This window comes from Ursus americanus, chromosome 7, assembly GCF_024610735.1.
Source record: "Ursus americanus isolate L20-20 chromosome 7, mUrsAme1.1.p, whole genome shotgun sequence".
Lineage (NCBI taxonomy): Eukaryota > Metazoa > Chordata > Mammalia > Carnivora > Ursidae > Ursus > Ursus americanus.
The window spans coordinates 61,067,570-61,080,743 of NC_142133.1; the positions used below are offsets into that span (position 1 = coordinate 61,067,570).

Below are 13,174 nucleotides of genomic sequence, written 5' to 3' on the forward strand. Positions count from 1 at the left end.
CCTAGAAGTTTAACCAAAAAGGTTAAGATCTGCCATACTTGTCTTTAAATAACATGAAAGAATATAATCATCCCATAGACTAGTTCGAGAAAAACAAAAAATACATATTACTATTTTTACATACAAGAGTGGCTTGTTATCTTCAGGATCATCATCTTCAACTTCCAAAAGCCAGCCATATCCTCTTTGTCTCAGAAATGTAGTAGCTGTAGATTCTTTAATAAAATCTCCACCAAGGTTTAATTTGACATCTGGGGATGCTATTGAACCACTGAGATCTTAGGAGAAGAGAGGACAAAACTATAAACCAAGGTAAAAATGTGTGAATCTTAATCAATATGAGCATAATATTCAAGTAATGAATCATCTGAAGATCTCTAACTATGAGTATTTGCTATTGCATACAATCCTCATATTTTATAGCTGATAAATATGTAAAAACATCTTTTATTTTACAACAAGAAAATGAAAGATGAGGGAAGTGAAGACATTTAAAAGATTTCAGATAGTTAACTAGACTGGTAAAAGAATCTAGACTTATAACACAACTCTATATGGAAGATACATACAAAATATATTACATGATATCATTTTGGATTCCCTTCATTATTATGTACACTATATGCTTCAGAACAAAGTGACTGTATAAATTCTTTCTAAAGGCATTATACATGTATATATATAAACCCCTAAATAGAATTTGCTAAAGAAAAACTGCAGATGATTTTCCCCTACATTTTCATGTATTTATTTACACATTCTTTCATTTAAATCACCAAGTATCTATGCTAAGTGCTCTGTATATTAATGCTTGGTTCTGGATAAATTTGACTAGTAAGAGTTCCCCGCTAATTCAGCTCTTTTCTTTATGTAATTACATCATTCATCTTTAGTTTGGACAAAAATAAAGGTGTTTTGGGGTTTTTGTTTTGTTTTGTTTTTAGAGCAGCTCTAAAAAGGAGTAAAGAGATTCAGTTATCCACATTATAAAGTAAATTTCATTCATAGTCTCAACAGTGCATTAGAGGTTACAGATAATTACAACAGTACCAATGCCACATTTTCTGGTTGAAAAAAAAAATGGGAATAGTAAGGGAACTGAGGTCATACAGGAATTGAGAAAAAAAAAACATCTGTAGGACAGACAATGCGTACTATTAAAACAACCATCATTGCTGTTAACTAGAAGCCATATGACTGGAGTGGTAGTTTAGAAAATTATTCTGGCAAGGACAAACCAGAAAACTCTTAACACGGACTCCCCTTCCCTGGAAATCATATACAATATAAAGAAGAGCTTAATTTGCACATTACTAGAAAATCTGGGTTAGTTTTTGAGAATTGCTATTAAAATTTTGGCTTAAACTTCAATTAATGCATGGCTAAATTATGAGTCACATCTTGTTCTGGTTGTTGGCAACTCTTGCAATTAACTGTAATAAAGTTTGCATTCTGAGGAAAAGAACTAGTTTAGTTACTAAAACATCAAATCATTAATGTCTTCTGTCTCCAGTTTCCTATTCAAAATTCCTTCCAGGTTTAACAGTGTATGATTCTAAAAAGTTTTTATAAGGGAGTTAACTCAGCTAGAAATAAAATACAAGTACTTTTGAATTCACTGTCCTTCCCTATTTAGTTTAAAAATAGTCCTTGTAAATGCTATCATTGAATCTTGGGACTAAAATATTCTCTGAAATTACTTTCTGTTTTAATATAAGTTGAAAAATAAATAAAAGATGTGAAATGTAACTAAAATTCCATTTCCAATAGGTACAAAGAGTGCTTTTCTTGATTTAACAAGAGGAAGATTTAGATCAGGAAGTCATTAGTATGGGAATAACATTAAAGGTTTTAGAATTATGAGGCAGGAAAGGACCTTAACGACTGTTTCCTGGCCTCTAGAAAGTACTGCCCTTAACAGTGCTTAATCTAAACCAAAAAAGGATATGTAAATTATAGTGCTAAGAAATGCTGTGATAAAGAATTATATGTTTAGCAGTTTGTCATAGCATGGATGCCAGAAACTCAAAAGGCACCTTTAGATTGACTTTGTAGTTTTTTTCATTCCATTTACTATAAAGTAGGAAAATATCATGGACATATGCAGGAATGCCAGTAACAGCAGTTTGACACAATACTTAGTGTCCCCAAGATATAATTAAGTGTGGGTATGAAAAAGCAACAGAAAAGTCCAAAAAACTGGTAGTTAGCTTAACATGTTAACAAGAATGTCAGAAAACAAGAAGATTCCAAACTACTCCAGGAGGACAGGTATTTTAAGTTAAACCAGAGTTAAGAACCAGCTACCTTGGTTGTCAGCTCTAAGATAGGTACTATAAAACATTAATTTTAAAGTAATTCTTTCTTGCTATACTATTTATAATATTCTTGTCATTTGCTAAGTAAAAACAATGTAAAGATAATAAACGTAAGTGGATTTATTTTTTAAATATATATTTGTGGGTTTTTTTAAAAAGATTTTATTGATTTATTTGAGAGAGTGAAAACTAGAGATATCACAGAGGGAGAGGGAGAAGCGGACTTGCCGCTGAGCCGAGAGCCCAATGCGGGACTCCATTCCAGGACCCTGAGATTATGACCTGAGCTGAAGGCAGACACTTAACTGAATGAGCCACCCAGGTGCCCCAGTATAAGTGGATTTAAAAGAAAATAATCTTTGAAAAAATCTACTGCAAAAGGAAGTCTTAAAAATGTTTTCACTTGTTTGCCTCAGAGAGAATAATATCAGTAAGTTTCAAGTTTTACTGAAAGCCCCCTGGAAAAACTGCAGGATAAGATTTAATAGTAATTTTCCCTCCCTTTAAACTCAAGTGTATTACTAGATAAGGGATCTTTTCTGTGAATCTTCTCAGCCTGGAAACTTCACTTGGAAAGATGAGGAAGAACTCAGTCAGTGCTATAGGATACTATACTCAGGATGAGATTTACTGATCTGCTCCCAGATGAGTTCTAGATTTCTAAGAAAGAAGAGTGTCCTGCAATGAACGATAAACATTTTGGTGATACTTGTTAACTTCTTATAAATGTGAAGAAGCTTTTTCTTATATAACAAGGGCAAGGATAAAAAATTCTCATTTCATGTGAAAATGAAATCCATGTGTGCTTAAATCTAAAACAGAATTGAGTACTTATGCAGCAAAACAAAACAAGCACGTTTCACACTGAAAGGATAAATTCTACTGTTCCATCTTAGAGATAAAAACATTTTAATGCTTGCATAGGGCAGTGAAAAGAGATCAAGAAACTAATGGAAGTAAATAATGATCTTATAACTGCTAGACTTACATTGGAGTTTGATGTTATTCCATAAGAAAAAAAAATTTAAAGATTTTATTTATTTATTTATTTGAGAGAGAGAGAGAGAAAGAGAGCATGAGCAGGAGAGAGCAGTAGCAGGGGGAGGGGGAGGGGCAGAGGGAGAAGGAAAAACAGACCCAAGACCCTGGGATCATGACCCATGCTGAAATCACACACTTAACTGACTGACCCACCCAGGAAGAATAATTTTTATTATTCACCCCATAAGAAAAATTTTTAAAGCCTCATATAAAATTGTATCTTAGGTTATATTTTTATTCATACTACTTTGACTTATGGCTTTAGTACCTTTACTATTCAATATTGTCAGTAAATTTTTATATTGTATATAATATTAATTAAGATCAACTAAATCAGAGTGCCTGGCTGGCTCAGTTGGAGAGCATGTGACTCCTGATCTCAGGGTCTTGAGTTCTAGCCCCATGTTGGGTGAAGAAATGACTCGGGGTGGGGGTGGGGGGACTTAAAAAAAGTCAATTAAATCTCTGGAGCCTACTTTTGGAAAAATTAAATCTCATTTTGGCATAAATGTTATTTAACAGAAATTTCTTTTGTCTTATGAATCTTTTAACTAAACTTTTAATTTTGAAATAATTATAGATTCACAGGAAGTTGCAAAATAGTACAGAAAGGTTACATGTACCCTTCACCCAGCTTCCTCCAATGGTACCATGTTATATAACCATCCAAACCAGGGCACTAACACTGATACAGTTCGCAGACCTTCTCAGATTTTACCACTTTCACACACATTTGTGTGTATACAGTTCCGTGCAATTTTATCACTTTTATAGATTTATATAATGCCTTATGAATTTAAAATTTATGAAAATAAATAGCTTAACTTTTTAAAATAGTAAACTTTGCTTAACTGCCTTTCTTCTCTTCAAGAAAGGCTGCCTCAAAAGTCATTTTCAACTTTCAAACGGAAGAAAAGCTATTCTCGCACCCATTATACACCACATATCATACTTCATTAGCCTATTGTATAGAAGATATTTGTGATAATATCTACATGGACACATATATTTTTTGGAAGTAGGCTCTATACCCAGCACAGAGCCCAGCGCAGAGCTTGAACTCACGACCCTGAGATCAAGACCTGAGCTGAGATCAAGAGTCGGACACTTAACCGACTGAGTCACACATGCATCCCTACATGGATATAAGTTTTTAAAAATCAAGTAGGAAATTTTTATAAAAGAAAAACTAACAATTCCTTTGTCTACACTACTAACTTGTATTAGCAGTAATATCCTTTCTGGGGAGAGGGAAATTCACACTAAGAGTAGGCTAAATGTTTGGCCACCTTAACAAAAAAATATCACTTACTCAAAAGAGCACTGATAATAACTATTGGATTATTATGTCTACAACTCAATAATGTACTATGAGATGTAGATACTATCACTTCTATATAGGAGTGTCTTGGTCTGTTCAGGCTGCTATAACAGAAGACCATGGATAGGCTGCCTTGTAATAATAGAAATTTATTTCTCACAGTTCTAGAGGCTGGAAATCTAAGATCAGGGTGCCAGCAGGGTCAGGTAAGGGTCCTCTTCTGGCTTATAGATTTTTCCTTATATCCTAACACAGGAATAGCAGATGGGAAGCTCTGTAGAGTGTTTCTTACAAGAACATTATTCCCATTTATGAGGGCTCCACCCTTACAAGCTAAGTACCTCCCCAAAGCTCCAAAAAACGCTCCTAACACCATCACACTGGCCACTAGGATTTCAATATAATGAATTCCAGAGGGGACCCAAACATTCAGACTATAACACGGGGTAAGAAGACTAAAGAAGGCTTAGCTCAAAAAGCAATATATTGAGCCCAATCCACTTCTATAGACTTATATAATCAATTGTCAGCTTAACATTTCCTTTTAACTATGTCAAGAGCACCTAAAATTCAATATTCCAAAACCGAATTCTTGATATCTAAGGTCTTCCTCCAGTTTCTTCTTTCACTGAATGGTACCATTATTCATTCAGCATTACAGACTGGAAGCTTGATTATCCTTGATAATTTCCTTCATTCACATGCTCCCTGCTTCATCCAATCCACCACTAAATTCTGTCATTTTCACCTCTAAATATTTCTGAACTTGTCCACTTTTCTCCATTTCTACACCCAGCACAAGCTAGAGCAAACTATACCTCCTGCCTGCATGACTATAATAGTATACTAACTGCTTTCTCCCAGATCATTCTTGTCTCCCTCCAATCCATTCTCTGAATTGTAGCCAGAAGAATCTTTCTAAAACGCAATTCCTTCACTCTCCTGTTTAAAATCCTTCAGTGGGGGCGCCTGGGTGGCACAGCGGTTAAGCATCTGCCTTCAGCTCAGGGCGTGATCCTGGCATTGTGGGATCGAGCCCCACATCAGGCTCCTCTGCTATGAGCCTGCTTCTTCCTCTCCCACTCCCCCTGCTTGTGTTCCCTCTCTCGCTGGCTGTCTCTCTGTCGAATAAATAAATAAAATCTTTTAAATTAAAAAAAAAATCCTTCAGTGGCCTTCCACAGCTTTTTCAGCTCAGGTCCAACAATCTCTATGCACACTACCTACTTCTCCAGAACAATTTTCTGCATCCCCCTCCCATCTGTGCTCTAGCCACACTAGGCCTCTCAAGTTCTTTAAATGAACCAGGATCCCTTTACCTGGTATGAATACCAGGCTGTTTTCTCCAACTTCAGATAATCAAAGGCCATCCATTCTTCAGTTCTCGTATGTACTTGCTTAAGGAAATTTTCCTTGATCTCCCAGACTAGATTATATTCCTTTCATAGTCCCCCTGAACTTTTCCTTCAGAGCATTTATCACTGTTTACAATAACATATTTGTGTGATTATTTGGTTAATGTCTGTAAGCCCTATGAGGGAAGAATAAGTGTTTTTGTTGTAGTTTTATTTTGAACACATCTCCTCACTACTTATAACAGTGCCTAGCCCATAGGAGGCAACCAACAAATGTGTACTGGTTGAATTAATGAATGAATGGAAGGGCAAATAGATCCATATAGCTTAAATCAATAAATGACATTAAAGGCTTTTAATAAATCAAATATACAAAATTACATTTGTATTTTGGAAACATAATCTTAGCTGCATGATGGAAGACTGATTTAAGAGGGGAGAGATCTGAACAGGGAGTATGGTCAGATGGTTACAGTATACATGAGAAACGGTAAAGACTTAAGGCAGTGTCAGTAGAGAAGAAGAATAGATTCATCATATAGTTATTCTGGAGGTAGTATAAAATGATTTGATGACCAACTAAATATAAGAAAGTGAGAGAGAAACTAGAGACAAGTTTCTGGCCCTTGGCAAGAGGAACTATTACTACAAATATTAAGTCATTTTCACGTTAGTACCTTCCTTGTTTTCAATATTGGTCCATTAATCTACCAGTTAGTATTTATGAATTACTTAGCTTATTTCTTTGATGCCCTGAGAGAGATATAAAGAAGTGAGACACTTTGAGGACTTTAAAATCTAATTGTTAGTACCGTATATCCAAACAATGGAACATTGTTCAACCAGAAAAAGGAATAGTTACTAATCTAGGCTGCAATGGATGAAACTTGAAAACATGATGCTGAGTAAAAGACACCTGACACAAAAAGTCACATATTACCCCACTTACATGAAATGTCCAGAACAGGCAAACCTATAGAGACAGAAAGTAAATTAGTGGTTGCCACTGGCTGGGAGGCAGTGAAGAACGACTAAAAATCGATATAGGGTTGCATTTTTTGGAGCGATGAAACATTCTAGGGTTAGACAGTGGTGGTGGTTGTACAACATTGTGAATAAACTAAAAACCACTGAACTGTATGCTTTCAAGGGGTGATGTTTAGGGTATGTAAATTATATCTTAATTTAAAAATCTAATTGAGGTAACACGTAACACAAAACCCTATTAACAAGGTAAAATACACTCTTCTGTAGGTAAACGACAATGCAAATTGCCAAGTGATCATAGGTGCCATAGGGAGTAAATAGGCCTAAGCTACCAGAGAAGTGGGCAGGAAGGCTATGTGGAGATAGAACCTGAATTTGGCTATGAGAGATAACCGGATGAACAGTGAAGGAAAGATAAGAGAAATCACTCCAAGGAAAAGAAATGGCAAGAACAAAGGCATAGAAGCTGAAGGCTTCTGATACGCGTAGTTCACCTCCAAAAGCTGCAGAAGATAGTGTGGGGACAAATCGTTAAGAGCATAAATATCAAGCAAAAAACAAATGAATTTGTCTTTTAGGTGTTTCTTTATACACATTCTGTGGAATCTGGATCCTATGACATACCTTCACAGAAGGCTTCTGATGTTCACTAAGCTTGGAAAATCCTGCATACTACAACCCCACTTAGTGTTTCAGAACTAATACTGAATATTAAAGGCGCTGGGAATTCGAGGAGGAGTTAAGATGGCGGAGGAGTAGGGGTCCCCTTTCTTAGCTGGTCCCCTGAGTCGAGCTGGATACCTACCAGACCATTCTGAAAACCCACGGAATCAGCCTGAGACGCAGGAAGATACATCTGGGTTTCTACAAACGAACATCTCCAGCGCTGAGTATTGAGGTACCAAGCAGGGACCGTGAATCTGCGCACAGATATTGGAAGATAAACGGAAGGAGGAGGGAGCCTCCGTGCTCGGGCACCAGGAAGCGGTAGCCACCCGCACTGGGGAGCGGGTGGACTCGCGGCACCGGCAGAGAGCAGACTGAGACCTGAGCCTGGGAACATGCGAGCGACCAGACTGAAATCCGGAGCTCCGGTGCGCTCACTGGAACTAGACTGAAACCGGGAGCTCGGGAGTGCGCGCGCGCAACCTGACTGAAAACCAGAGCTCCGGAGCGCTCACTGGAACTGGATTGATACGGGGAGCTCGGGAGCGTGCGTGAGACCAGACTGAAAACCAGCGCTCCGGAGTGCACCCGAACCACACTGAAACAGAGAGCTCGGGAGCGCTCACAAGAACCAGGGCCGGCTGGCGGTGTTAGAAACACAAAGGACAGAGACCAGCCGGCCCTGGAAGTGAGGGCTGGGACACCGGCTGTGGGGCGCACAACCCGGGATGCTGCAGGGTTTTTAGCAGCACCAACAGTAACAGAGTTAAAGACGCCAAGAGAGCTCAGTGGAGAGCGGACTGCGATCTCTCTGTTCTGAGACAGAGACTAGGATTCGGCCACTGCTGCTCTGACTCTCAGAGGAGCCAAAGAAAACCTCCAGGGAAAGCCGCCAGAGAACAAAAACCCGGAAATACCAGCTCACATTGTGCAAATCCCCATCCCCCCTCGCAGGGGACAGGGAGACTCTACCCAAACAGGGTTGCCTGAGTATCGGCGCGGCAGGCCCCTCCCCCAGAAGGCAGGCTGAAAAATCAAGAAGCCCACATCTCTAAGGTCCCTGTAAAACAAGTGCACACTGCCTGGGTCCTGGTTAATAATTTGGGCTCTGGACAACCCCACAACTTCTCCTCATCAGAATGACGAGAAGGAGAAATCCCCCCCAGCAAAGAAAAGATAATGAGTCTGTGGCCTCTGCCACAGAACTGATGGATATGGATATAACCAAATTGTCAGAAATGGAGTTCAGAGTAGCAATGGTCAAGATGATGTGTAGACTTGAAAAAAATATTAACGAAAATATTAATGAGAATATAGACTCTCTAAGGGTGGAAATGAGAGCGAATCTGGCAGAAATTAAAAATGCTATGAATCAAATGCAGTCAAAACTAGATGCTCTGACGGCCACGGTAAATGAGGCAGAAGAACGAATTACTGAATTGGAGGATGGGATGGTAGAAGAGAAAGTTAAAACAGAAACTTGGCTCAAAAAAATCCAATCTCAAGAATGTAGGTTACGGGAGATTACTGACTCGATGAAACGTTCCAATGTCAGAATCATTGGCATCCCCAAAGGGGTGGAAAAAGAGAGAGGTCTAGAAAAAATATTTGAAAAAATCGTAGCTGAAAACTTCCCTAATCTAGCAAAGGAAACAAGCATTCGTGTCCAAGAGGCAGAGAGGACCCCCCCCAAGTTCAACCACGACAAACGTACGCCACGTCACGTCATAGTGCAAATCGCAAATATTAGATCCAAGGATACAATATTGAAAGGGGCCAGGGCGAAGAAATTTCTCACGTACAGAGGCAAAAATATCAGAATTACATCAGACCTGTCTACACAGACCTTGAATGAGAGGAAGGGTTGGCAGGGTATTTTTAAAGCTCTATCCGAGAAAAACATGCAGCCAAGGACCCTTTATCCAGCAAGGCTGTCATTCAGAATTGATGGAGAGATAAGGACCTTCCAGGATCGCCAGACACTAACCAATTTCGTAACCACGAAAACAGCCCTACAGGAGATATTAAGGGGGGTTTCTAGAAAAGTAAAAAGGCCCCAAGAGTGATACAGAACAGAAATTTACAATCTATAGAAACAAAGACTTTACAGGCAACATGACATCATTAAAATCATATCTCTCAATAATCACTCTCAATGTGAATGCCCTAAATGCTCCCATAAAACTCCACAGGGCTGCAGATTGGATAAAAAAAACATGACCCATCCATTTGCTGTCTACAAGAGACTCATCTTGAACCTAAAGATACATCCAAACTGAAAGTGAAGGGATGGAAACCTGTTTTTCATGCCAATGGACCTCAAAAGAAAGCTGGGGTAGCAATTCTCATATCAGACAGATTAGATTTTAAACTAAGGACTGTAGCTAGAGATACAGAAGGACACTATATTATTCTTAAAGGATGTATCCAACAAGTGGATATGACAATTATAAATACCTATGCCCCCAACAAGGGAGCAGCAAGATACACAAGCCAACTCCTAACCAGAATAAAGAGACATAAAAATAAAAATATGTTAATAGTAGGGGACCTCAACATTCCACTCTCAGCAAGAGACAGATCACGTAAGCAGAAATCAACAAAGAAACAAGAGCTTTGAATGACATACTAGACCAGATGGACCTCATAGATATATACAGAACACTGCACACCAGAACAACAGAATACACATTCTTCTCGAATGCACATGGAACTTTCTCCAGAACAGACCATATACTGGGTCACAAAACAGGTCTCAACCGATACCAAAAGACTGAAATTATTCCCTGCATTTTCTAAGACCACAGTGCCTTGCAAATGGAACTCAATCACAAGGAAAAATTTGGAAGAAACTCAAACACTTGGAAACTAAGAACCATCCTGCTCAAGAATGATTGGGTAAACCAGTAAATTAAAAATCAATTTAAACAATTTATGGAGACCAACGAGAATGAAAACACAACAGTCCAAAACCTATGGGACATGGCAACGGCGGTCCTAAGGGGAAAAACATGGCCATCCAAGCCTCACTCAAAAGAACAGAAAAATCTAAAATGCAGTTTTTATATTCTCACCTCAAGAAGCTGGAGCTGGAACAGAAGAACAGGCCTAACCCATGCACGAGAAAGCAGTTGATCAAGATTTGAGCGGAGATCAATGAATTAGAAACCAGGAGCACAGTAGAGCAGATCAACAGAACTAGAAGCTGGTTCTTTGAAAGAATAAATAACATTGATAAGCCACTGGCCAGACTTGCTCAAAAGAATAGAGAAAGGACCCAAATTAATAAAATTATGAATGAAAGGGGAGAGATCACAACCAACACCAATGAAATAGGAAGGATCATTAGAAACTTTTTTCAACAGCTTTATGCCAATAAATTAAACAACTTGGAAGAAATGGATGCCTTCCTGGAAACCTATAAACTACCAAGACTGAAACAGGAAGAAACTGATTGTTTAAACAGACCAATTAATTATGAAGAGATTGAAGCAGTGATCAAGAATCTCTCCAAAAACAAGAGTCCAGGGCCTGACAGATTCCCCGGGGAATTCTACTAAACATTCAAAGAAGAAATAATATCTATTCTCCTGAAGCTGTTTCTAAAATTGAAACAGAAGGAAAACTACCAAACTCATTCTATGAGGCCAGTATTACCTTCATCCCCAAACCAGGCAAAGACCCCATCAAAAAGGAGAATTACAGACCGATATCCCTGATGAATATGGACACCAAAATTCTCAACAAGATCCTAGCTAATAGGATCCAACAGTACATTAAAAGGATTATCCATCATGACCAAGTGGGATTCATCCCTGGGATGCAAGGGTGGTTCAACATTCGCAAATCGATCAGTGTGATAGATCGTATCAACAAGAAAAGAGTCAAGAACGATAAAATCCTCTCAATAGATGCAGAAAAAGCATTTGACAAAATACAGCATGCTTTCCTGATTAAAGCCCTTCAGAGTGTAGGGATAGAGGGTACATTCCTCAATTTCATGAAAACCATCTATGAAAAGCCTACAGCAAATATCATTCTCAATGGGGAAAAGCTGGAAGCCTTTCCCTTAAGATCAGGAACACGACAAGGATGCCCACTCTCGCCATTATTATTCAACATAGTACTAGAAGTCCTTGCAACAGCAATCAGACAACAAAAAGGGATAAAAAGTATCCAAATCGGCAAAGAAGAAGTCAAACTGTCTGTCTTCGCAGATGACATGATACTCTATATGGAAAACCCAAAGAATCCACCCCAAACTACTAGAAGTTATAGAGGAATTCAGTAATGTGGCAGGATACAAAATCAATGCTCAGAAACCAGTTGCATTTCTATACACGAACAATGAGACTGAAGAAAGAGAAATTAGGGAATCCATTCCATTTACAACAGCACCAAAAATCATACGTTATCTCGGAATTAACTTAACCAGAGACATAAAGGATCTATACTCTAGAAACTACAAATCACTCTTGAAAGACATTGAGGAAGGCACAAAAAGACGGAAAAATATTCCATGTTCATGGATCGGAAGAATTAACATAGTTAAAATGTCTATGCTACCCAGAGCAATCTACACTTTCAATGCTATCCTGATCAAAATACCAATGACATTTTTCAAAGAGCTGGAATAAACAGCCCTTAAATTTGTGTGGAACCAGAAAAGGCCACAAATCACCAAGGAATTGTTGAAAAGGAAAAACAAAGCTGGGGGCATCACACTGCCGGATTTCAAGCTGTACTACAAAGCTGTGATCACAAAGACAGCATGGTACTGGCACAAAAACAGACACACAGACCAATGGAACAGAATAGAGAACCCAGAAATGGACCCTCAGCTCTTTGGGCAACTAATCTTTGACAAATCAGGAAAAAACATCCAGTGGAAAAAAGACAGTCTCTTCAATAAATGGTGCTGGGAAAATTGGACAGCTACATGCAAAAGAATGAAACTTGACCACTCTCTCACACCATACACAAAGATAAACTCCAAATGGATGAAAGACCTCGATGTGAGACAGGAATCCATCAAAATCCTAGAGGAGAACATAGGCAGCAACCTCTACGACATTGGCCACAGCAACCTTTTTCATGACACATCTCCAAAGGCAAGAGAAACAAAAGAAAATATGAACTTGTGGGGCTTCATCAAGATAAAAAGCTTCTGCACAGCCAAGGAAACAGTCAAAAAAACTAAGAGGCAGCCCACGGAATGGGAGAATATATTTGCAAATGACACTACAGATAAAAGACTCATATCCAAGATCTACAAAGAACTTCTCAAACTCAATACACAAGAAACAAACAAATCAAAAAATGGGCAGAAGATATGAACAGACACTTTTCTAATGAAGACATACAAATGGCTAACAGACACATGAAAAAATGTTCAAAATCATGAGCCATCAGGGAAATTCAAATTAAAACCACACTGAGATACCACGTTACTCCAGTTAGAATGGCAAAAATTGACAAGGCAGGAA

At 38.4% G+C, this 13,174-nt stretch overlaps 1 protein-coding gene across 2 annotated transcripts in view; it reads right to left on the reverse strand.

Moving 5' to 3' along the window:
- Positions 1-13,174, reverse strand: part of YIPF4 (Yip1 domain family member 4) — a 41,674-nt gene that overhangs the window by 22,281 nt on the left and 6,219 nt on the right. Inside the window, exons 2-3 of one of the 2 annotated variants that reach the window (XM_045809117.2) lie at positions 6,985-7,008; positions 125-278 (exon numbers count right to left, since the gene is read on the reverse strand). In XM_045809117.2, the coding sequence (XP_045665073.1) occupies positions 125-278; positions 6,985-7,008 (178 nt within the window). The remainder of the gene's footprint in view (positions 1-124; positions 279-6,984; positions 7,009-13,174) is intronic. The other variant, XM_045809118.2, reaches the window with a different exon arrangement.